This window comes from Phoca vitulina, unplaced genomic scaffold, assembly GCF_004348235.1.
Source record: "Phoca vitulina isolate PV1807 unplaced genomic scaffold, GSC_HSeal_1.0 scaffold73, whole genome shotgun sequence".
NCBI lineage: Eukaryota > Metazoa > Chordata > Mammalia > Carnivora > Phocidae > Phoca > Phoca vitulina.
In genome coordinates, this window is record NW_022589776.1 from 1,594,971 (window position 1) to 1,622,418 (window position 27,448).

General features: G+C 37.6%; 1 protein-coding gene across 1 annotated transcript in view; it reads right to left on the reverse strand.

Annotated features, from left to right (window-relative positions):
* SLC9C2 (solute carrier family 9 member C2 (putative)) overlaps positions 1-27,448 on the reverse strand; it is a 106,560-nt gene that overhangs the window by 26,783 nt on the left and 52,329 nt on the right. The window contains exons 13-20 of the mRNA XM_032393392.1: positions 21,145-21,242; positions 20,090-20,209; positions 18,751-18,949; positions 17,632-17,820; positions 15,232-15,381; positions 9,173-9,224; positions 6,975-7,123; positions 4,494-4,619 (exon numbers count right to left, since the gene is read on the reverse strand). Of these exons, the coding sequence (XP_032249283.1) occupies positions 4,494-4,619; positions 6,975-7,123; positions 9,173-9,224; positions 15,232-15,381; positions 17,632-17,820; positions 18,751-18,949; positions 20,090-20,209; positions 21,145-21,242 (1,083 nt within the window). The remainder of the gene's footprint in view (positions 1-4,493; positions 4,620-6,974; positions 7,124-9,172; positions 9,225-15,231; positions 15,382-17,631; positions 17,821-18,750; positions 18,950-20,089; positions 20,210-21,144; positions 21,243-27,448) is intronic.

The following is a 27,448-nucleotide window of genomic DNA, read 5'->3' on the forward strand; positions in this document are numbered from 1 at the left end:
ATGTCTCAGACAGGGAGGGGTGGAGACCAGGACTGAGTTATCAATTAGGCTTCCACAGGCATAGTGCGTAGGATTCCAATACTTTAGAGACTCACAACAACATTCTGGTTTCTTTTAAAATCAGAAGGGAATAAAACAACTTCTGGTAGAGGAAAATGTTTTAATACTAAAACATTTAATACTAATATATTCATCTTTATACTAACACAGTCATTAAGTATAATTTTTTGTACTTTTTGATGGAGGAAGAGGCCCACTAAGGCAAAGTGCCAGGGCTCGTGAAAGTTATCATGCAGCCCCAGTGGAGAAAGGACTGGAGAGGTGAGCCAGAGCCAGACCTTGAAGGATCTCATAGGCACATTAAAGAGTTTTGCGCTTTTTCCCAAAACCAAGGAGGAGCCACTGAAGGGTTTATAACAGGAGAATCGGGGGACAGATTTGCATTATACAAAGATATGTAGGAAACATATTTCTAAATTATTCATAGTGGTTATCTCTAAGTGTGGGCTAAGAGTGATGAGTTTTCACTTTTCACTTTATGTACTTCTGAATTATTTGACAGTTTTGAAACAAAAAGCATGGATGACTTCCCAATGCTTTCTTAAAGTCACCTAAAGCCAATTATCCAGCTTATGTATTATTCAGACCTTGGTTTTCTACCATTGACTTCCGGCTTATCATTATAGAACATTACGTTTTTAATTAACCACACCAGTTGGAGGATGAAAGAAGGGAGGAGTAGTTAAAATTAACTATTGTAGCTGTGATGGAAACCAAGATTGAAATTATAGTCTACAATAAGGGGTGTTTGTTTTGTCTACTATGTGGATTTTGGTTAGCCACATAATCCCTGGGCTGTCCCTAATGAGAATAATGCCTATGTATTTCCAATTCATCACAATTTTTATCCTGGTAAAATCCAATTGAAAAGTCTCTCAAGAACCAACGTATTAAGGAAAGGGGGCACTTAGACTGAGAGAAGCCTGTAAGAGGGTAGAGAAAGTCCAACAGCCTTGCAGAGGTATGGCAAGTTAGGGATGGGAAGAAGGTTGTGCTTCTATGACAGGTTCACCTCAGGTGTCTGTGAATCACTAAATTATAGAGCTACCCTCTTTCATTGGTTTCCCATTACTCCCCATTCACTGCTGGATGGTCAGTTAGTTACACTTGTGAAAATTACTACCTATAAAGAACCAAATTCTAATTTTATCTTAAATTGGATTTTAACAAAACTAAGCAGAAGGCAAATTCTAAGAAACAATCTTGAGATGCCTTCTTCCCAGTCCAAGCCCACCTCCCACCTCCCACACCCATTTATTTGAGATCCATTTTCCAAACTATCCCCTATGGCCCCTGGCCATCCCATCTGGTTTCCTCCTCCTTCTTGCAGCCACACTTGTACTCAGCAAAGCAGGACATCAGATCTGAGCTAAGCCAGTTAGATTTCTCTCTCAAGAATTTGAACTGAGAGACAAAGAGCCTGGGAATTGAGAACTGAGCATGATATCCAAGTGCTAGAAGAAAGGTCCAAAGATGCCCACCAATGATATTCCTGAGCCGGCCTGAATCCCCCATACCCACTGTTAGCTAACTATTTCTTAGCAGCTTCTATATACCACTTCATTGTCTTTTCAGTCAACTTCCCTTTTGCTTAAACTAGTTCAAGTAAGCTTTTGTTACTTTCAACCAAAGGAGTCCTTTTTTTTTAAAGACTTTATTTATTTGAGAGAGAAAGAGAGGGAGGGAGCATTAAGGGGGGGAGGGGCAGAGGGAGAAGCAGACTCCTTGCTGAGCAGGGAGCCCTATTCAGGACCCCAGGATCATGACCTAAGCCAAAGGCAGACACTTAACCAACTGAGCCACCCAGGTGCCCCACAACCAAAGGAGTCTTAATTCAAGTAAATTTGAAATCAATTTCAAAAGAAAAATTCAAAAATTTCTAGCATGAAGAAAACATTAGTATAGTAAAAAAGGAATCAATCTCAGTAGAACCTCATTATGATTGTTGTCTTTCTAGAAAACAAGACATTATGGACAAACAGATGCCTTATATATCTACCTGCCTAGATCACAAATTATGGTACAACCAAATTTGTGGTAAAGCAAACACCATTTTTTGTCACAGAGTTTTCCTGATTCTAAAAATCTAGCAGAGGTTTTAACAGGTTGATGAAAACGTTATAAACCTTTTAATTCATACAATAGCCACTTAAACCAAAGCCACAAACTGGTGGTCTGTGGGTCACATCTAATCCAAGGATGTATTTTGTTTGGCCTGCATGATACTTTTAAAATTTTGAATTCTTGCCAAATTTTTAAAATTTGGAAATTTCACATAAAAATTCAGATCTATGGCTTTTGTTTTTAAAAAAAAATCTGACCTCTACATTATTAAATCTAATAGTCAATTTTCAATCTTCATCTGATTTGTTCTCAGCCTCATTTGACATAGTTGCTTACGTTCTCCTTTATGAAATATTTTCTTCACTCAGCTTCTGGAACACCACTCTCCTTTAGTTTTCCTCCCACCTAATGGATTACTCCTCAAATCTCCTTTTTTCCCAGTTTTATTGAGATGTAATTGACACACAGCCCTGCTCAACTTTAAGGTATACAGCATAATGACTCAACATACATATATTATGAAACAATTACCACAAATTTAGTTAACATCCATTACCTCTTCTAGTTACAAAAAGAAATTATTTTTCTTGTGATCTGAACTTTTAGGATTTAATCTCAGCAACTTTCAAATATTACCATGCAGCAGTGTCAAATATATAATCATCATGTTGTACAGCACATTCCTAGTACTCATTTATCTTATAACTTGGAAGTTTGTACCTTTTGACCATCTTCCTTCAATTCCCCCTCCCCCCATCCTCTGCCTCTGGTAAACACAAATCTGATCTCTTTTTCTATTCTTTTCACTAATTCCTCCTCATCTCCCCTCTAAATGTTGGATAGCCCGGGACTCAATCCTTGGATGTCCATAATAATTCCTTAAATTATCTCATCAAGTCTCTATGCTGACAACTCCAAAATCTCTATCTCCCATTTGGCCTCCCACCCGAATTCCAGTCACATATCCTACTGCCTACTCAACATCTCCATTTGGATGTCTAATGGCTTTCTTAAATTTAACTCATTCAGAATTGAATGCTTGTGCCCACCATATAAATCTTCTCTTCTCCGTCTAAGTCAACAGGAACTCCATCCTATTTTCAGACTAAAATCCCAGAAGTTGTCTTCTCTCTCTAACATTCAGCACCTAATAGCTCTATCTTCAAAACACATCAAGAGTCTGACCACTTGCCACTTCCTCTAATCCAAGTCCCCATCACCTCTTGCCTCCATTACAATCATCATCTCCCTGGCTTGCCCTTGTCCCCTTACAGCCTATTCTCAACACAGCAGCAAGGAGGTCATTTTTCATTGTAAGTTAGATCATATCACTTCTCTGTTCAAAACCTTTCCATAAGTTCCCATTTAATTCAGAATAAAATCCAAAGTCCTGGCCTACAGAGTTGTATAAACTCGGGCTCCACAACTACTCCAACTTCTTCGGCTCCTGCCATCACTGCTTCTGCCACAGGGGCTTTGGGGATGTTCCTTGAACAAACTGAGCACACTCCACACCAGGGCGTTGAACTTGCCTGGAATGCTCTTCTCCCAGATTATCTACTGGTATGCTACTGCTTGCGGATCTCTCTTCAAATGTCACCTTATTAGAGCAGCCTTCCCTGATCACCCCGTATAAAATAGCTTCCCAACTATATTCCCTTTTCTCCCTTTTCCACTCCCTAATGTAAGACTAAAAGCATTGACATATCTATCCATAGCATTGACAATCATCTAATAGACTATGTATTTGTGTGTTGGTGTGTTTATTATCCATCTCTATCCATATAATATAAAGTCCAAAGCAGGGACTTCATTTACTTTGTTTACTGGCATTATCCTCAAACCTACAACAGTCTCCAGCACAAAGAGAATATTCACTAAATATTTCTTGAAAGAGTCCAAACTCCAATAACAACACTCAGCTGACTTTAGACAGACCATGAACTCTGGAATATACCACAATTCTCACTGTTCCCTATAATACTATACACAGCTTGTTTTACTTTTATATCATCTGCCTGGTCTGTATAGTAATTTAAACTTGAGACCCTTGCTCTAAAAAAGGTCTTTTCCAGAGGGTGTATCTGGAAGTGCAGAACTCTACAACATAAAATAAGATGGGATTCGTAATAATCAGATCACACAGATAGTTTATCCTAAGCAGATAAGCCATTGTGAAAAATCATCTTTGCCCTGTGAACTCCAAGTGAAATCTACTCTTCTGGGTTTTGCTGGGCCTCCATTTTGGCTTACCCTTCATTGGCCATCACAGGATTCTTGCTTTGAATATGCTTTTTTTTAGTCTTACATTAGGGAGTGGAAAATAATTATCATCAAACCTGAGTCAGAATAGAAGACAGAATCTTTACCTTGAAGAACTCAATGAGAACATCTTTATTTTCCAGCCAAACAATATTATGAAGATATTTATCAGGAGTAGGCGGTGGGATTGCCATTGGAAAGTTATTCAGTGCTTTTATTTTTGCAAGGAGTACCTGAAAACAAACAATCAAAATAATGGTGATCAGATCCTGTGATGGGAAAGGGATAGTAGGTAAAAATTAAGAAAATCTAACAAAACTACTGTTATGTAAATTTATTTTGATTTTGACTCACAGTTTCTCTCACTCTACTTAAATTATCCTCTAAACTTTTTTGGTCCCTGTTCTTCCCTTAACTCATTGAATTTATGAATTGATATATTAACTCAATTTGAGTTTATTATCTTTATAATCCAGTTAACACTGCATGCCACTGTGTCTTAATTTCAAATCATCTAAACTTCATAGTTGATTACTGTACAATTTAATGCCACATTTTCTCAAACATTTTTCATATGTATGATTTGCTTCTCTAAATTCTTCTAATTTTGAAAGATACAGTTCCAGCTTTGTGGGCTCTCAGAAAACTTCTCTGGCTTCCCAGGTAAGAGATAATCACTTGTCTGCCTTATTCCCATGGCATCTCCCACAGATCTCCCTATGGAACTGATTACATTATAGTATTATTATTTTTACTTATCTGCCTCACCCTCCTATTATGTAACTTTTGTTGAATGTATGAATAAAGGATTAAATGAAAGAATGAGGAAAAGCCGATGGACTTTGGGGGCAATGTTGTACTAAGTATCCCAATCTCCTCAAGAGTCCATGGCACATAGTAGGTATTCAACATATATTTACTCAATTAAATTGAATTAGCTAGCTAACTCCTTATGACTATCTCCTTATGCCTTGGAAGATAATTATCTCTTTGGCTGACAACTAGGCAATCAGTATGCATTCAATAAGTAACTATTGAATGATTGATTTACCCATTACCTTTCTAGACAAACCTATAGGCAAAAAAAATCTCTCTCCTCATAAGGGCTATTATTTATTTATTTTAATTAATGGGTATCAAGCATTCAATTGAATCTGATATAGCCTTCAAAGTGATAAGTGAAAAAAATAGAATAGAAAACACAGTGTGTGTAGAGGTATAACTTGAAGAACACTGTAAAGTAGTCCTTTTCTTCTGTCTGTCAGACACTATGGAGAAATCATATTACCCATTTAGTCCTTTGCCATGATATTAATCTAAAGAGATAGAGCCTTAAAGGGGAAAGCTGGCCTGTCCCACAACTATCTCCCTTTGGGGACCATGGAGAGGGGACTATGTCCTGGGAATGACCAGAAGCACAGTGCATGTGACACTTGGCCAGGAGCTGCCAGTGATAAGGAAAAACATATGACACACAGAGCAGCTAATCAGTGGGCAACACAGACAGAATGTGGGACCAGAACTTCCATGCGGATTTTTTGGTTTTTTTGGTTTGGTTTTGTTTAAGATTTTATTTATTTATTTATTTGCCAGAGAGAGACAGCAAGAGAGGGAACACAAGTGGTGGGGAGGGCAGGGAGTGGGAGAGGGAGAGGCAGGCTTCCCACTGAGCAGTGAGCCCGATGCAGGGCTCAATCCCAGGACCCTGGGATCATGACCTGAGCCGAAGGCATACGCTTAACGACTGAGCCACCCAGGCGCCCCAGAACTTCCATGTTTCTTATGGCCTTATGCTAGGAAACAGATTCTTACAAAGGATAGAAAGAACAATCATATTTGCACAAATACACAGTCTAGATGGTAGATGTGAATAAATAGCATTAAATATTAACCATGTTTTCCTCTGTCTTATGTCCTTATTTTTTTTGCAAACACATATATCGTTTTTCAAAAGTCTATTTATCAATAACCAACGATGGTGTCTTCCCTACTCCTCTCCTCTCAGAACTGCCCCCTCCCTGATCCCCACAAAACACACACAAGTGCCGGCGTATGCACACAAGCTGATCCTTTCCCTACCGTGTTAACATTATGTGATTCCCACCTCCCATGCCACAGCTGCTAGGACTGGGCACAGCACATTCTACCAGTAGATAGAGAAGCAGAAAAATGTCGTTGAGTTTGTAGAGGGAGCCAAAAGAAGATGGCATAGAGGGCAACCCTGATATGAAATGGAGAATCTGGAAAGCTTTCTAGGTCTGCAGTCAAGTCCCTTCCTCAGGCCTGGCCACATGGTCTGGCTATTGTGGGTTCTGTAAGACACCATGTGTCTTTATAATAAATCCCCCAACCCCATTCCTCGGCTGAGCCTAACTCAGGTTGGTTTCTGTTACTTGCAGCCAAACAGTTGTGACATGGTGTACACCAGGTAGCACTGGTGCTAGCTGCCACGGGCATTAACAAGGGCTATAGGCAAAGGACAGAGTGAACACCTGACTTAATCGCCCTCACTCATTACACTCAAGTAACAATGCAGGCTTGGGGGTTGGGCCCATGGAATCAAGCCACGTGGAAAATAACTTTATTACCTTATTCATCTCGATGCCCTCATGTTTATCAATAATGCCTCTTGACCAAAGGAAAGTGAGGTTTTTCAGAGCTTTAGCAATCACACTCCGGATTGCCTGCCTAGTCTTCAAAGCGATGACAACATCGCGACCCTCATGCTCTATGAGTCCTGAAGCAAATAAAACTGTTAGTAAGCAAACAATGCAATAAGCACAATAATAGCTAATATTTGTGTAGTGGTTTATAATTTCCAAAGTATTTACACAGTACCTATCATTCCTGTCTCATACAGAACTTGTGAGGCTGGGAGGACTAGAGTTATTTTCAACTCCATATTATGGATGAGAACATTGAAAACTGGCTTCCCCCACCAACTAGGAGAAAATCACTTTCTCTGCCTTATTTCCATGATATGTCCTACATATCTCCATTATGGAACTTATTACATTGTGGTATTTTGATTTTTACTTATTTGTCTCCTGCTAAATATCATATAACTTTTGTTGGGTGAATGAATAAATGACTTAACAAAAGAGCCCCTGGACTCAGCTGGTGGAGCTTTCTGAGATCAAATCGCATATCTTGTCCTCTTTTTTTTTTTTAAGATTTTATTTATTTATTTATCAGAGAGCGAGAGAGAGAGAGAAACAGCATGAGAGGGGAGAGGGTCAGAGGGAGAAGCAGGCTCCCTGCGGAGCAGGAAGCCCGATGCGGGGCTCGATCCCAGGACTCCGGGATCATGACCTGAGCTGAAGGCAGTCGCCCAACCAACTGAGCCACCCAGGCGCCCCTATCTTGTCCTCTTTAATGAACACAAAAAGTCACGAACTGGACTGTGAGTCACGACCAAAACTGCATCTCTTTCATCTTTGTACTCCTAACATGGACCAAAATGCCTGATATCTGGAAGGTACCCAGACTTTTTTTTTAACTGGCTGGTATAATGAAGGACAGTGTGATCAGGAACATAGGTCAGTGGAGCACTTGACTCTTGATCTCGGGGTTGTGAATTCAAGCCCCACGTTGGGTGTGAAACCTACTTAAAATTTTAAAATTTTTTTTTAAAAAAAAGGAACTTAGGTTTCAATGTCAAGTACGCCTTGGCTGGAAATCTGGCTCACTACTTAACCACCCATACGACTTCAGGCAATTTAACCTTTCTAAACCTTAAATCTTATAGCTTCATCATCTATAAGATGAAGATGATAACAGTATTTGCCTCATAGAGTAATCATAAGGATTAAATGAGATAATGCATATAAACCTGTTAACACAGTTCTTGACATAATTAACATTTGACAATCAGTTTTAGTAACCATTTGGGAACAGGTACTCCGTTTTACAGGACTGAATCAAGAGAACTTTGTAATATTCCATAGTAATCTAAAAACATAATATGAGACAGCAGCTCCTAGGCCGGCCCCTAATCTTTAAAAGCACAGAAATAAAAATCTACCTATATGTAAAGGCAACAGTGGGTCCTGGATTTTCTGAGACAGTGCCAAAATTTCTGGCATATTGTCTCCAAATTCACAATTTCATTCATTAGGCCACATTCTTCCAATTTTGATTTGGAAAGTATCATCCTCATAAATCCATATGGCATCTTATAATGTGGTTATGAATACAAAGTGGTTTTACTTGATTTATTTTATACTAACTTCCATTTATGCCAGGCTCTCTCCCAGATACTTTTGCATACATTGAGAGCCTGGCCTACAGCCCCTTACAAGGAAAACAGACCCAAGAAGCTTTGTATAAAATCCTAGGGCTCCTGCTGTGTGCTTCAGCTCAAGCAGAGTGATTATAGATGCTCAAGAAATGACATCCCTTGTAGCCCCACATTCCTGAGTATCCTTGCAAGCAAAGTAAAACAAAACAAAAACACCCTTTGTCAAATGTAATCATCGTGTGTCTTTTTCTTACAGCCTTAAGGAATCTGATCTTGCCACTTTAATACACTTTCTACACTCCTCATTCTTTCTGCTATGTTCCCATAGCAAATGCAAGACTTCTTCTAACTTTCTGCAATTATCCATTGATATTCTCATACCCTCCACTAAGCTCTGCATTTTTGGCATACCTGGCCTGTGTTCAATAAATGCTTGTTGTGTGAATAAATGAGTAAGTGAAGGAAAGTATGAATTTGTCTTACCTTGGTAAAATTATGGGATAATAAGGTGTGATTTCAGGAAATCAGATACTCCCAACTACCTACCTAGTTCTTTGACAGCATCTCGTTTGTTGGTTTCCAAAATTTCATATAATTTCTGTAAGAAGTTAAGAAAGACATTAATTTGTTATTACACTAACTGCATGTCTGGCTTTAAAATCTGAGAAAAAGAAGAAATCCCATTTGGTTTATGATTTGGGGGAGATGTTTAGCTCAGTTCTTCCCTCTGTGCCAATTCTGCTGCTTTCCCCGTGTTCCCACTCATATTACAATGAATAGTGTGCAGTCAGTAGCTTGCATAACAACTGGACCCAGCCTTTCTCAGAAAAGATTAGTGTGCATTCTGCTGTGCACCAAGGAGAATTCTCACAGACAGAGCTTTGTTAAGAGAGAGCCCACTGAGCAGCTGTTTGGGCAGCCAGTCTATCAGGAGCATAAAAACAAGGGGAATAATGAGAAACGATGGTATTGATTAGTTCATGTTTCCTATGGATAACTCCTGACATAACTAAGAAATAGCTCTACTCCAGGGCTAACCGTGGTTTAAGCTGTGTTCAATCATACAATGGGTATTGGTCAAATGCCCACCATGTCCCAGGCACTGCTCTTTGTGGAGCTTATTCTCCAACTTTAAATCTTTCTGGAGCTTGCACTTGGCCACACCAACAGCCCTGGCAGCAAACAACAGGCAGTTCCCTAGGATTGTCAGGTACAGATGACTGAAATCCTGTGCCCAAATAACACACAGCATAGTGCTATTTACAGGGAAGAGTAACGAACACAGTGTTATTTTACTGGATTGTTTTTTGTTTTGTTTTGTTTTGTTTTAAGATTTATCTATCCATTTTAGGGGCACCTGGGTGGCTCAGTTGGTTAAGCATCTGCCTTCGGCTCAGGTCATATTCTCGGGGTCCTGGGATGGAGCCCAGGTCAGGCTCCCTGCTCAGTATGGAGCCTGCTTCTCCCTTTCCCTCTGCCCCTCTCCCAGCTTGTTCTCTCTCTGTCTCTCTCTCTCCTCCTCTGCACCCCCTCTCGTGCTCTCTCTCTCACCCTATCTCCCATAAATAAATAAAAATCTTTAAAAAAAAAAGATTTACCTATCCATTTTAGAGAGAGAGTGTGTGCACACGCATGAGCAGAGGGAGAGAGGGAGAGAATCTCCAGCAGACTCCCCGCTGAGCACAGAGCCCAACGCGGGGCTCCATCCCAGGACCTTGAGATCATGACCTGAGCCAAAATCAAGAGTGTGATGCTTAACCAACTGAGCGACCCAGGTGCCCCTACTGGCTTGTTATCTAAAGTTTAAGTAGCTAAAGTTAAGTTTTTGCTGTTGTTTTGGTCTAGAAAACTCACATGTAATAAATCCCTCATTTTGAATATAAGAATGAGGTACACAATTTTTATTAAATTGTTTCTTTTCACTTGATAACACCAAATCAATATTGGGAAGGTGCCAAATTAATGGCTTGCCCACAGCACCCACACACCATGGCCCCGCCCTGCTTGCACAGGTGCATAGGTAGCTGTGAAGACCCCTTCAAACCAAACTGGACTGATAGCAACTCCGTAACAATGTTACAGAACGACCTGCACAAGAGAGCATAGGAACTGACTCCTACCCACACATAGAACATAATCATTAAAGCCTGGGCATACATGTGACTCCTCTAAGTGAGCTGCCACTGGTCAGTTTTTGAACCACGTCACTTTCAGAAAAAACACAAGTTTGAGATCTAAACACATCTCAAAAAAAAAACATTTAAGTCTTTACTGAAGTCTCCTTTATAAATGCCAAAGGGAAATTTGTTTCATCTCTTACACTTTGAGGCAAGCACCCCCACATGTCAATGCCTTCCCCCAAACTTCTCAAAACACATTACCTCCCACCACTGACTGCTGCTTTCTTCTCTCCTCTTCCAGTTCCTGAAATCTTTTCTCCTATGAATAGCTCTATTTTCTTTCTAGTATAGCTCCATCTAGACTTTCTGTGCTTCTTTTGTCTTCTCTAATATTCAAAGTAAATCAACAAGATAGAATTCTGTTGCACATTTGATCCAATAATCGATACTTCCTTGATAAATCCAGAGAATAGTTCTCTAGCCTATCTATAAGGATGTCATGAAAGACGTTAGATGCTTTGCTAAAATTCAGCTATCCTCTTCCTATAGTGGTCCCTGATTAAAAAAGAAAATTTTAAATTCTAAAGATATTTAACAATATATCTTCTTGTATATTTTAGAAATTAAAACATTAGGGTAGGTATCTTCACAGCCTCTTTCCCTCTCCTGGATTTAATAAGGAAAGAGCCTCTCTTTCTTGGCTGAGGGCCTGAGGTAACTCACAGTCATCACAAAAAAATAGGCACAATAAGCAGAAGATATAACCCTCAGTCCATTCCTGATTTTGTGTATACACACACAATTATTAGATCTGGGCTTTAGTAATCAGGATTTAAATTCATTGTCAGATTAAAAATCAAGAGTCTCTAATGATGTACTATATGTTGGCTAACTGAACATAGTAAATAAATAAATAAATAAACAAACAAACAAAAAATCAAGAGTCTCACTTGGGCTGAGAAAATGCCCTTCAGCTATTGATACTGTTCACTTTGGACCCCTCATCTACACATCTGAAAATAAAAGCAAAAGTCACCAAACATGGGGCAGGTAAAACAGGATGAAAGACAAGAACCAAATGTGACAAGTGGAAGAATGAACCTCAAGGAAACAGAACTAATACAGGAAACAAAAAATTTTTAAATAAAGAGATTCAAGGGAATATCACATTTGTTTTAAAAAAGGTGGGCGGGAACCAGTTTCAATGAAAAGAAGCAATCACAGTACTTGGAGATCAAAAAGTGTTCAGTCAAAAAAGAGGAGAGAAAATTTAATAGATGGACTGAATATCAGAATGAACACAGCTACAAACTGGATTCGGAACATGGAAAATCAAGCTGAGGGGAGGGGGTTCTCACTGCAAAGAGGTAAGACTTGGAAGTTATGAGAAACCTTGAAACAAGGACTAAATCCAGAAATTCAAGAATTTGTTTAAAATGGTGCTGAAAGAATGAAATCTTGCCATTTGCAACGACGTGGATGGAACTGGAGGGTGTTATGCTGAGCGAAATAAGTCAATCAGAGAAAGATATGTATCATATGACCTCACTGATATGAGGAATTCTTAATCTCAGGAAACAAACTGAGGTTCGCTGGAGTGGTGAGGGGTGGGAGGGATGGGGTGGCTAGGTGATAGACATTGGGGAGGGTATGTGCTATGGTGAGCGCTGTGAATTGTGTAAGACTGTTGAATCACAGACCTGTACCTCTGAAACAAATATACATTATATGTTAAAAAAAAAAAAAAGAAGAAGAAGAAGAAGAAGAAGATAGCAGGAAGGGAAAAATGAAGGGGGGGAATCGGAGGGGGAGACGAACCATGAGAGACTATGGACTCTGAGAAACAAACTGAGGGTTCTAGAGGGGAGGGGGGTGGGGGGATGGGTTAGCCTGGAGATGGGTGTTAAAGAGGGCACGTACTGAATGGAGCACTGGGTGTTATACGCAAACAATGAATCGTGGAACACTACATCCAAAACTAATGATGTAATGAATGGTGATTAACATAACATAATAAAAAAAAATGATGCAAATGGCAAAATAGAAACCAAGGGGAGGGAATAATCAAAGAGGTGATGGAAGAAATATGGCAATCTTCTGATTATGAAAGCTCCAACAAGTGCTGCATGGGATAATTTTTTTTTTAATTTTTTTACTTTTTAAGTTATGTCTCCTACCCAAAACCCTAAGAACAAGAGTCCCATGCTCTATCAACTGAGCCAACAAGACACCCCGATAATTTTTTTAAGATTTATTTATTTATTTTAAACCATGCATGCACGTGAGTAGGGCGAGGGGCAGAATAAGAGAATCCTCAAGCAGACTCCGCCATGAGCGCTGAGCTGGAGGTGGGGCTCAAACTCACACTCCTGAGATCATGACCTGAGCCAAAACCAAGAGTTGGACCCTTAACCAACTGAGCCACCCAGATGTCCCCATTTTTTTTTTTTAAATCACACCTAGACACATTCTGGTAAAAATTCAGAACTCCAAGGAGGAAAATCCTATAAGCCTCTAAACAGAGAGAAAAAAGGCACCTACAAAATCACAAGTAAAATCAGACTTGTATCATCAATGCTGAAGACAGATGGCAGTATCTTTAAGAAAATAGTTTTGGACAGTGAAAAGATCAATTATGAGAGCAAAATACAAAGATTTTTTCATGTGTTAGCCCATACATCACCTATGAAAAAAATTACTTATGGGCATAATCTAGCATGATAAAAAGGAAAGCAAAAATGAGGCTCACATGGGACTCCAGAAAGGGTGGCTGAAGAATATAAGCTAAAGGAAGAGAGGAAGATAGTTTAAAAAACACTTTTTTAATTAATCCATTTGACTGTTTCCTTTAGAAGAGTCTCTTTCAAGTAGTAGATGTTTAATGATACTGATCATATTTCTTTTGTTATGAGTTGAATCAAATGATAGGTTCTACACTGAATAATATATAATCACAACAAAGTAAAGGTTGTTTTTTAGTTTTCCATGTATGGAGTCATTTACTGAAAAGAATAAAGACATAATATAATTACATAATAAAATGTAAATGTTATAAACCTTTTCTCTGTAAAAATAATTGCTCCAAAAATTTAAGATGGGGAGAAAAAGAAAAGGCTAAAGCAATATTCTAATCTCTTTGTACTTCATGGCAGAGTAAATAAAGGCTGTTTAGAGATAATAAATCAAGAATAAAATACATGTGCACATTATTAAAATTATTATGGCAAACAGTAGAGGAATTAACACAAGAGTAGTTACTATGGGGATGCCTGCCTTCAGCTCAGGTCCTGATCCCAGGGTCCTGGGATCGAGTCCTGCATCAGGCTCCTTGCTCAGCAGGGAGCCTGTTTTTCCCTCAGCGTGCCATGCTCACTCTCTCTCTCTCTCTGACAAATAAATAAATAAAATCTTTAAGAAAAAAAAAAAGAAGAATGGTTACTCTGGAGCTGTCTCTGGGAAGCCGTAGCGTGGAGGGCAGGGAGGGATACTTTTACTTCTTGAATTTTATTACTTTCAAGTTGTAAAATTCTGCATGATTATTCTCTTACCATCTTTTCTGCGTTCTCTCCTTTCTACATATATATATTTGGATTCAAAGACCTTACCCTTCAGGCCATGCAGAGCCACTGAATATTCTTTTTTCCTTTTTTTAAAGTAGGCTCCACATCCAGCATGAAGCCCAATGCAGGCTTGAACTCACAACCCTGAGATCAAGACCTGAGCTGAGATCAAGAGTCGTACTCAGCTTAAGCAACTGAGCTGCCCAGGTGCCCCCGTTACTGAATATTCTTAAGCAGAAAGTCACATGTGGAACTTGAAACATTACTCTACTAGTTTGCAGAGGGTCCTGGGTGGACAGCCTGGCATGAGGGAACCAAGTCAGGAGGTGATTCACTCCATCTTCGAGTGCCTAGTATGCTCACATCCTCATCTCCCAGTTGGTACCTACTTCATGCTGCCTGGAAATAAGGAGGGTCTTGAATGATCAAATAAATAGATAAATAAATAAATAAATAAATAAATAAATAAATAAATAAATAAATACTACTACTACTCAGCCATTCTTCAGCACCAGCATTTCGAGTTTTCAACGTCAAATCTTTCTTCTCTTTCCCTCTCTCTTCCTCTCCACTTCAGACCTACCCTTTCTTTGAAGACTCGTGAGTTTTGATTCCTGCACCAAGCCTTTTCCAACTTGCCCTACCCTTTAGAGAGTGTTACAAAGGCAGACAAATCTCTAGTCTGCATCCAGAAAAAATAAAAATGAAGGGTAGATTTTCCTCTGTGAAGATCATAAACAAGTTTGATAAAGACACCTGACATTTAAAGAGCAAAGACTGTCCTCTGCAGCACCTCTTATAACATAATAAGCAATTGAATCCCCTTCACTTGCCACAATTTATCTGTTGGATCAAATACATGTAGAAGTAGTCTTAAAAGATATGACTACACTCAAGTGATTGTTTTCCCAATCTTGTCTCTCACCTGATATATTGATTCTCGGCTGGAAATTTGTTTTATTAAAAATTTGGTATCCTCTTGACTTTTGACATAACCTTTTGTAATACTATACATCAAGCGGAGGCGCTTTTTGATCTGCACATCTACAATATTTATCAGTAGTGGGATTATTATCTGGAACAATGAAGAGGAAAAAAAGTGTGAAAATTTGATGAGGAAAAGCACCCTCGAAGGCAGGTGTTCTCAAAGTGTCATCTTGGGGAGCAGTGACATTACCCAGAGACTTGTTAGAAATGCACATTCTCAGATACTTCTTAGCTCTAAATTTCTCAAATCATAAGCTGAGGCAAGAGAGTGTCGTGACTAAAGAAAATGGGATTTTAAATATAAACCCTCCGAGGTTCAAGTGCGAGCTCTCCTATTCACCAGTTCTATGACTTGAGCAAGTTACTTGTGACCTTGAGGATTCTGTCTCCTCATCTGTAAAATGAGGGTAGTAATACTTAAGTACCCGAAGTCCAACGGAGCAGCCCCTCACAACCAATACAGTCAATCACAGAGACAGAATCAGGTCAGAATGCAGGGTAGATGGTGAGGAACCAGGTCACAGAGGAGGAAGGTGAGAAGAGCAAAATAACATCATAGCAAAGGAATTACAAGGGCAGAGAAAGAAGAGATTTTTAGCTGCTCTTATGCTCTTTGACCAGAGGGAGAGATAGTAAAGAGGATTTTTACAAAGTGTTATTCCATAATGCACTGACACCCCCTGAGCTGTTCCTAAGAGGATCTAAGGTAAAAATCTCCAATATTCCTCCAAGTTCTCCAATATAGGCTTCTTTTGAAAGCCACATTGTACTGAGACAGGCTATTAGAGCACCTGACTTTATATGTGGTAACACCTACTTCACAGGGCTATTGCAATAATTTAATTAGATAATATATGTAAAGTACTCTGCACAGTTCCTGGAACATAGTAAGTGCTCAATAGAAAAAGTTAATCCTGATTATATTAATTCCTTAAGTATACTTCATGGAGATTTGTCAAAGTGTGCTGGACAGAAGTAGCAACTGGTTCACACTCTGAATAGAGTTGACTTCCACAATAACACATCTTTAAATCTGTACTTCCCTCAGAGAGACATTTCACAAAGTATTACTTCTACAATAATCATTTTACCTTCATCTGCATCCAATCTCTGTATAAAAACTGATTACCTAAGGAAGCTTCTCCTTTCCATTTTAAGACTTAGACTCATGCTGCACATCCTGATTTCTAGTGTACTTTGTGTTATGGTGGGTTTGTACCTTAGGTAGATACTCGGCTCTAAGCTCGTAAAGCAAAAATCACAAATAATCAAAATTACCCCTTAAGGCAGGGTTTATGTATACAACTCTGCATAGTAACGCTTTTGAACACCAAAGCTTGGTAACAATGATATAGAATCAAGGAAAGAACAGACAATAAAGTCTACAAGTCTGAGCATTCAAACAATTCTGCCTTTAAGATGACTACTAAATTTCATGGAGAATGGGAATAGTTGGAGGATTCTAATGAATCCCTTTTGTCACCAGAGTTTTCAGCAGTTGTTTTTTTTTTTAACATTAATCCTTCATAACTTCAACACATACCAATAAACTTGTTTGACATAATAAGAATTAAAGAACTCAAAAAAAATGGAGTGGCAAATGAAATCATCTAAAGCTCCCAAGTTAAAAGCTTATATAAGACAACTTCTTTGGAAAGAAAGACAGGAGGTTCAAGAGCTGAGACTGGAAATCTGAAAATCTACCTTCAGAATCAAAACCAGAGGCGTGGAGAGAAGGAATAGTAGCTGCTACAGAGACTGAAGGACACAGCAAAATTAAGTTCCATAGGCAGTATGCTATATAAAAATGGCTTGTAGAGAAAATATTTTCATGCTTCTGCACAGTTAGGCCTTTATGAGCAAATTTTACTAAAGCCTAGAAAACTTGTTTCTGGGTCACCATGGTTCAAGTGGCACCAACATTTTCATTCTTTCACTCAACAAATATTTGATTAAGAACTTACTATATGCTAGGCACCATTCTAGAGCCATAGGTTACATCAGTGACCAATACAAAATCCCTAACTCATGGAGAATACATGCAACATATAGTACAAAGGTAACAAGTGCTATGAGGAAAAACTAAACCTGAAGCAGGTGGGGGAGGGGGCATCAGGAAGATGCGATGGGAAACTGGTATGTGTGGGGGGACCACACAGGGTGATCAGGGAAGGCATTCTCTGCAAGAAGGTGAGAGGGTGAACCAGGCAGACTCCTGTAGAGAAAGCATTCCAGAAAAGACAGCTCCTTCTCTTGTGTCCTTCAAAATAATGAGGTTTCTTAACACATTTAACAGTGTAGAAAAAAAAACCCAATATTCAGAAGTGTGATGTTTTACCTTGATGAAAGGAATAAACCTGATTATTCTGAAATATCCTAGTATTACTGTAATCTGAATAAGGACGAAGTTGTCTGGTCTCAATTTGACAAAGTATATACAAAAGATATCAATGATTCCAAGAAGCACGATAAGAAAGTCCAAAGTATTCCAATATTGATGAAAATATTTCCTTTTCAAAATTACTATCTATTTAGAAAACAAACAGAATGTACATTATTTCATAGCACCTATACAGTGATGGGGGAGGGATGGGTCTTCAAAATTAACAATTCAGTCCTCAACTACAAATGAGTTGTAATCCAAAAGTTGAGTTTTAAGTTATTCATTTGGAGTTCCAAACAAATATTTTTAATCTCCAACATCAAAATCATAATTTGATTCAAAATATATATAATCTATAATGAAATTGAAATGCCAAAAGCAAGCAGTTAAAAATAGCAGTAAAGAGAGTCATTGCAACACTATTAATAATAAAGTATGAAAACAGTAATGCTGACAAATCATCTTCGAAGCATTTATCCTAAAAAGTAGTTCTTGGGACTCCTGGGTGGCTCAGTAAGTTAAGTGTCTGCCTTCGGCTCAGGTCATGATCCCAGGGTCCTGGGATCGAGTCCCACATCAGCCTCCTTGCTCATCAGGGAGCCTGCTTCTCCCCCTGCCTGCCACTCCCCCTGCTTGTGTTCTCCCTCTCTCTCTCTCTCTCTGACAAATAAATAAATAAAATCTAAAAAATTAATTAATTAATTTAGGTCCCATGATAAGAACCTAGCAAACCAATTTGGGTTTATTCACTTATTTGCTTTTTCCATCATTATAGAGAGTATTTGAGGGAAACAACCATTTGTATTTTCCATCTGGATTTCCATTTCTCTTGCATGTCATTGGGATTCTCTCCACTTTTATGATAATTATCTTACCTGATATCCAAGACCATGACTATTCTACTGATTAAATTATTAAACTCAGAAAATTCAAAAAAGATTACTAAAATTCCAGGATCCTATCAACTATCACAGCAAATGGCTTCTAGTATCAAATTATTTCAATATAACAGAAATAGATTCAAAGGTATCTGAATTGTTCTTTTCATTGGATACATTTTATTTTAAACAGTACCTTCAGTGCTGATCGAAATATGTATAAAAATACAAAATAGTTGTTTACTGATATAAGTGCTGACACATTTAACTCTCTTGCCATTGGCCATAGATGCATTATAATAGGATAAATGTACATTACTGTTATAACATGTCCTGCATATTCAAATTCTTCTGAAAATACCACGTGATATACAAAAAGCAGAAATTTATTATTTCTGGGGAAAAAAGAGATCAATAAAATGTTAGATCACTTTAAAAATATAACAATTGAGATCTGAAGTTCAACATTTGTTTTAACAAATCATTAATTTGAAGAAGAGTATAAAAATATAAAATAAATAAGCAGAAACCTAAAGCATACTTTCTGTACATAATCATCATGGAGAAAGATAAAAATATAGCTCTTATTAATCTATATCAGGATGGGGAGCACTTTTTAAAATCAAGTCTAATAGTACATAGGAAACAAGGCAAAGATTCATTCATCAAAAGCAAGAAACAAGTAAATATAGAGAAAAATATCAGCATCACTTAAAAGTAAGAACAGGAAACATATTCTATTCAGGAATTACCATGACATATATTTTTTTTTAATTTTTCCAATCCATCCTAAGTAGAGCCTAACAAAAAGTGGTTATCTAGATATATGTCAAACCCTAGGGTTTTAATTCCTTCTATTTCTCTTCAAACTTAATACATGGAAAAAAGTTTAAAAATTATCAGGATTTGTTATGAAAGGCATGTCAACACTCAAAATTTAGTAGCATGAATTTTTCTGATATTTCTCATTTTTATATCTTTTGTTAATAGAAAAACCTTGTCTTGTCTTCCTGCTCTAAGTTCACAACTTATGATAAAAAAGAGTTTACACAAGTTAAGTAAATCTGTATCTTGTGATATTTTGGAAAATTGGTTACAGGTATTATTAAGGCCATGTTGTGTTTTTCCTAGTTATGGACATTAACAGAACCAACCCATGGCACAGATGAAATTGAGAGGAAAATGTAGGCCATGAGTTTGATATTTCTCTCCCCTGCTCAATGTTATACCCAGAAGAATATGAAAGCAGTCCAGTTTGTAATATGACCCTAAGACATGGCAATTGCCACTTAAAGAGTCCAAATATGACCAGTCCTTGTTTCTTCTTCCTACCCACTCTCTAATAGAGGTATCAACAAAGTTGCTTAAACAGAATGAAGAGAAGCAAGTGCTCTGCTCCTTCACCACTTGATCAATAAGAGTTGACCATAATATTAGTTAATTTTTTAATAAGGAAAATCAATTTAATCAATGTTGACAATGTGGAAAAGGTCGTATTATTAAGTATATTGCTATTAAAGGTTTACAATACCTACCCATACATAATAAGAGATGCCTTATCTTTATGATATTCCAAGAAAGCTAACATGTTTTTAAACTTCATAAGCCAACTTCTAGCTCTTACATAAGTTGAAACATCATAAATACTCATGAATCTAACAGAGAAAAATAGACATATATGTTAAAATAAAAATAAAGTGCTATACTTTGGGGTAATATAAAAAGGGAAAGTTTATTAAAAATGCTCTGTGCTAAGCCTCTGTATCCATCCATCTACCCACCCACGGTCAGGTACAGGAAACCCCTGCTGCCTCTGTCCCTGGAACCATTCTTGACTTGAGGTAGAACATAATTAAAGCTTCTCCAGACCAATTCTTTGGGGTTCAGAATCAAGCTCCCCTTTGTCATGCCTCGCCTAGCTCCAGCCTCTCCAAGGCCCTGAAGGCCCTACCCTTCCCAAACTTTAGGAACTGATATTAGATCTCCCAGATAGATTACCAGACTGTTGAAATGTTAACTATCACCTGGCAGGATTTCCTATCATTGTTGCCCCCACAAGCTTTGTCTTGGATCATCCATTAATGAATGCTTGCCAGGACTATGACCAGATATAGACATATCTCCAAGATACTTGAACTTTTCCTATCAAATTTAATTGCACTGCCAAGGTCCATCAGTTGGGTCAATTCCTTCAAGGCTTGCTCTACCTGACTAATGGCAGGCTCCAGGCTTCCCTACCTACCTTATCCAGTAACTTAGTAAACATGATATAAAGAAAAGATAAATATAATAGTATATGAAATTACATAGGTTCTCTTTCATGGCTCCCCTAGTCTCTTATTTAATTACACTGTAGTCAGATATTCCTCCAGAATCTCCTAATGACACCAAAGTTATGAACCTTCAGTGGGAAAAAATGTAAACAAGTAAAATAAGAAGTAGATGGATATATGGATGGATAGACAGATAGATGAAGATAGGTGAGAGAAATAGATTGATCAATCTGGACATTTAACTCTCAGTTTGATTTTTTTTTTACCATATACCCATTTGATTTTGGAAATAACAATTTAAGAAGTATTATACTTACTTTCCTTGGATGGGGCAATAGGTTTTAGTTGCACCAATTAATATCCGGGCTGCCTCTACACTGAGGATTCCATCATTACACTGTTTTTCAAAGCTACTCTAAACATACAATTTTAAATAAACATTACAAAGGACCAAACATAATATAATATAATATAATATAATATAATATAATATAATATAATATATTCTGCTTTACCTTTACATAGCCCTCACTATTAGTACTGAATTCATTATAGGAAAATATACTTTTACCAGAAAAATCCTGTAGCAGCAAAAAAATTCATTCAATTTAAATATTTACTGAATATTCATTTTTTTGCAAAGTACTATCCCGGATGCAAGAAAAGATACCAAGTTTCCTAGCTTCAGAAACTCAAAATCTATACAAGTCAAAGAGTTTTCTTTAGTAATATAAACAGCATCATAGCATCATCTTTCTGCAGCAGGATAGTGCAAAGTATTAATTCAAAGGTTAACTAATCATCTCAACCTCTTAAAGAACTACCAAGAGAGAAAAGTAAATTGTGTTTTTTTTTTCCCTGCTAGGTTTATTGTGATATAATTGACATGTAACATTGTGTAAGTTTAAGGTGTACAATGTGATGATTTGATACACTCATATATATTGCAAAATGGTTACCACGGTAAGATTAGTTAACTCATCCATTATCTCACATAATTACAACTTTTTGTGCGTGATTGTGTGTGATTTAAGATCCACTCTCTTAGTAACTTTCAAGTATATAATATAGAATTGTTATAGTCACCGTGCTGTATATTAGAGCCCCAGAATTTATTCATCTTATAACTGGAAGTTTGTACACTTTGGTTAACATCGCCTCCATTTCCCTTACCACCCAACCCCTGGAAACCACCATTTCACTCTGTTTCTATGAGTTTGACTTTCTTTTTTTTTTAGATTCCACACATAAGTGAAATCATACAATATTTGTCTTTCTCTGTCTGACTTATTTTACCTAGCATAATGTCCTCAAATCACAAATGACTGTTCTGTGGTTGAATAACATTCCATTAGATTGATAGATGATAGATGATAGATAGATGATAGATAGATAGATAGATAGATAGATAGATAGATAGATAGATAGATAGATGATAGATAGATAACATTTTCTTTATTCATCCATCAGTGGACACTTAGGTTGTTTCCATGTCTTGACTATTGTGAATAATGCTGAAAGAAACATGGGAGTAGAGAGATCTCCTTGAGATCCTATTATCGTTTCCTTCTGACGTATACCAAGTGGGGTTGCTAGAATATATGATAGTTCTAGCTTTAATTTTTTGAGGAATCTTTATATCATTTTCTGTAGTGACTGTATCGATTTACATTCCCACCAACAGTGCACAAGAGTTCCCTTTTCTCCACATCTTAGCCAACATATATCTCTTGTGTTTTGGGGGATAGTCATTCTAACAGATGTGATGTGATATCTCATTATACTTTTTTTTTCAAGTTATTTTAGTCACCTGGTGGTCATCACAAGTGCATTCCTTTATCCCCATCACGTATTGCGTTCATCTCCCTACCCACCTCCCCTCAGTTTGTTCTCTATAGTTCTGTTTCTTGGTTTGTCTCTATCTCTCTATATTTTCCCTTGGCTTGTTTTATTTCTTAAATTCCATATATGAGTGAAATTATATGGTATTTGTCTTTCTCTGACTCACTTACTTCATTTATCATTATACTCTCCAGCTCCATCCATGTCGTTGCAATATTATACCACTTCTTTATCCATTCATCAATCAATGGACACTTGGGCTGCTTCCATATCTTGGCTATTATAAATAATGCTGCTATAAACATAGGGGTGCATGTATCCCTTTAAATTAGGGGTTTTGTATTCTTTGGGTAAATACCCAGTAGTGTGATTCCTGGATCAGAGGGTGGTTCTATTTTAACTTTTGAGGAACCTCCATACTGTTTTCCACAATGGCCACACCAGTTTGCATGCCCACCAACAGTGCAAGAGTGTTTCCCTTTCTCCACATCCTCACCAATACCTGTTGTTTCTTGTGTTGATTTTAGCCATTCTGACAGGTGTGAGGTGATATTTCTCTGTAGTTTTGATTTGCATTTTCCTGATGATCAGTGATGATGAACATCTTTTCATGTGTCTCTTTGCCATCTGCATGTCTTGTTTGGAGAGGTGTCTGTTCATGTCTTCTGCCCATTTTTTAATTGGATTATTTGTTTTTTGGGGTGTTGAGTTTTATGAGTCCTTTATATATCTTGGATATTAACCCTTTATCAGATATGTCATTTGCAATATATTTTTTTCCATTCCATAGGTTGTCATTATAGTTTTGATTAGCATTTCCCTGATGATTAGTTACGTTGAGTACCTCTACATGTGGTTGGCCATTTGTATGTCTTCTTTGGAAAAGTGTCTATTCAGGTCCTCTGCCTATTTTTAATCAGATTATTTGGGTTTTTTTCTATAGACTTTTATGAGTTTCTTATATTTTTTGGATATTAACCTCTTATCTGACATATGGTTTGCAAATAATTTCTCCCATTCTATAGGTTGCCTTATCATTTTATTGATTATTTTACTGTTCAGAAACTTTTTTAGTTGCAGTTGCTTCTGTTGCTTGTGTCTTGGGTAATATATTAAAAAATTGGTTGTCAAAACCAATGTCAAGGAGCTTTTTCTTTGTGTTTTCTTCTAAGAGTTTTATGGTTTCAGTCTTATATCTAAATCTTTAATCCATTTTGAGTTAATTTTGTGAGTGGTATAAGATAGAGGCCCAATTTCATTCTTTTGCATGTGAATCCCCAGTTTTCCCACAATTTATTGAAAACACTAACTTTTCGTCATTGGTATTTTTCACTCTCTTGTCAAATATTAGTTGACCATACATACATGGGTTTATTTTGGGTGTCTCAATTCTGTTCTGTTGGTCTATGTGTCCGTTTTTATGCCAGTACTATACTGTTTTGGTTACTATAGCTTTGTAGTATAGTTTGAAATCAGGAAGTGTGATGCCTCCAGCTTTGTTCTTTCTCAAACTTGCTTTGGCTATTCAGGTTCTTTTGTGGTTTTATACACATTTTTGGATTGTTTATTCTATTTTTGTGAAAAGGGCCATCAGTATTTTGATAGAGATTGCATTGAATCTATAATGGCTTTAAGTAATATAGGCGTTTTGACAATATTAATGTTTCTGATCCATGAACATATCTTTCCACTTATTTGTGTCTTTTTCAATAACTTCCATCAGTGTTGTATAATTTTCATTGTACAGATCTTTCACCTCCTTGGTTAAATTTATTTCTAAGAATTTTATTGATTTTAATGCTATTGTAAATGGCATTATTTTCTTTAATTCTATATCACAGAATTCCTTGTTAATGTATTTAAATACAAATGATATTTTTATGTTGATTTTGTATTCTGCAAATTTACTGAATTCGTTTATTAGTTTTAACCGTTTTTTGGTGGACTCCTTAGGGTTTTCTTTTTTTTTTAAGATTTTGTTCATTTATTTGAGAAAGAGAGAGAGTGAGAGATCATGAGTGGGGGAGGGGCAAAAGGAGAGGGAGAAGCAGACTCCCCACTGAGCAGGGAGCCCAATGCGGGGCTCCAACTCAGGACACTGGGATTCTGGCCTGAGCCAAAGGCAGCTGTTTAACCAACTGAGCCACCCAGGTGCCCCTTATGGTTTTCTATATGTAAGATCATGTCATTTGCAAACAGAGACAGTTTTATTCCTTCCTTTCTGATTTGGATGCCTTTTCTTCCTTCCTTCCTTCCTTCCTTCCTTTCTTTCTTCTTCTTTCTTCTTTCTTTCTTCCTTTTTGCCTGATTTCTCTGACTAGGACTTTTAGTACTATGTTGAATAGGCATGGTAAGAGTGGGCACCCTTGTCTTGTTCTTCATCTTGGAAGAAAGCTTTCAACTTTTCACCATTGTGTATGATGTTAGCTGTGGGTTTGTTGCATATGGTCTTCATTATACTGAGGTATGTTTCTTCTATACACAATTTGCTGAGAGTTTTTATCATGAAAGGATGTGGAATTTTGTTAAATGCTTTTTCTGCATCTATTGAGAAAATCATATTATTTTTTTCTTTCATTCTACCAATGTGGTGTTTGACTGAATTGTGGATATTGAACCATCCTTGCATCCCAGGGATAAATCCCACTTTATCATGGTTCATGATCCTTTTAATGTGCTGTTGAATTTCATTTGCTAGTATTGTGTTGAGAATGTTTGCATCTGTATTTTTCAACAGTATTGATTTGTATTTATCTTTTCTGGTAGTGTCCTTATCTGGCTTTTGGGTATCAGGATAATGTTAACCTCATAAAATGAGTTTGGGAGTGTTCCCTTCTTTCAATTTTTTGAAAGACTTTGAGAAGGACTGGCATAAATTTCTTCTTTAAAACGTTTGGTAGGGGGGTGCCTGGGTGGCTCAGTCGTTAAGCATCTGCCTTCGGCTCAGGTCATGATCCCAGGGTCCTGGGATCGAGCCCCACATCAGGCTCCCTGCTCCATGGGGAGCCTGCTTCTCCCTCTCCCACTGCCCCTGCTTGTGTTCCCGCTCTCGCTGTGTCTCTCTCTCTCTGTCAAAATAAATAAATAAAATCTTTAAAAAAAAAAAAAAGTTTGGTAGGGGCGCCTGGGTGGCTCAGTTGTTTAAGCATCCAACTCTTGATTTCGGCTCAGGTCATGATCTCAGGGTCATGAAATTAAGCCCCACATCAGGCTCCATGTTCAGCAGGGAATCTGCTTGAGATTCTCTCCTTCTCCCATTGCCCTTCCCCCTCCTCACTCTCTCTCTCTAAAATAAATAAATAAAAATCTTTTTAAAAAATGTTTGTTAGAGTTCACAGTGAAACCATCTGGTCCTGTGCTTTTCTTTGTGGGGAAGTTTTTATTTTTTTATTATTATTTAAATTTGAGTCAGTTAACATATAGTGTAGTATTAGTTTCAGGAGTAGAATTTAGTGATTCATCAGTTGCATATTACACCTAGTGCTCATCTCAACAAATGTCCTCCTTAATGCCCATCACCCATTTGTTCCATCCACCCACCTCCCCTCCAGCACCCTGTTTGTTCTCCATAGTTAAGTGTTTTATGATTGCCTCCCTCTCTGTTTTTATCTTATTTTTCCTTCCCTTCCCCTATGTTCATCTGTTTGGTTTCTTAAACTCCACATATGAGTAAAACCATATATTTGTCGTTCTCTGACTGACTTATTTTGCTTAGCATAATACATTCTAGTACCATCCACATCATTGCAAATGGCAAGATTTCATTCTATTTGATGGCTGAGTAATATTCCATTGTATATAAATACTACATTTCTTTATCCATTCATCAGTTGATGGACATCTGGGCTCTTTCCATAATTTAGCTATTGTGGACATTGCTGCTATAAACATTGGAGTGCAGGTGCACCTTCAAATCAGCATTTTTGTATCCTCTGGATGAATACTTAGTAGTGCAATTGCTGCATCTAGGGTAGTTCTATATATTTTTTTTAAGATTTTATTTATTTATTTGACAGAGAGACACAGCAAGAGAGGGAACACAAGCAGGGGGAGTGGGAGAAGGAAAAGCAGGCTTCCCACTGAGCAGGGAGCCCAATGCAGTGCTCAATCCCAGAACCCTGGGATCATGACCTGAGCCGAAGGCAGATGCTTAACAACTGAGCCACCCAGGCACCGCTAGGGTGAGTTCTATTTTTAACTTTTTGAGGAATCTCCCTACTGTTTTCCAGAGTGGCTGCGCCAGTTTGCATTCCCACCAACAGTGTAAGAGGGTTCCCCTTTCTCTGCATCCTTGCCAACATCTGTCATTTCCTAAGTTGTTAATTCTAACCATTCTGACAGGTGTGAGGTGGTATCTCATTGTGGTTTTAATTTGTATTTCCCTGATGATGAGTGATGTTGAGCATTTTTTCACGTGTCTCTTAGCCATCTGAATGTCTTCTTTGGAAAAATATCTGTTCATATCTTCTGCCCATTTCTTAACTGGATTATTTATTTGGGGGGTGTTGATTTTGATGAGTTCTTTATATATTTTGGATACTGATCCTTTATCAGATATGTCATTTGCAAATATCTCCTCCCATTCTGTCTGTTGCCTTTAGTTTTGTTGATTATTTCCTTCACTGTGCAGAAACTTTTTATGTTGATGAGGTCCCAATAGTTTGTTTTTGTCTCCCTTGCCTCTGGTGATGTGTCTAGTAAGAAGTTGCTACGGCCAAAGTCAAAGAGGATTCTGCCTGTGTTCTCCTTTAGGATTTTGATAGTTTCCTTTCTCACATT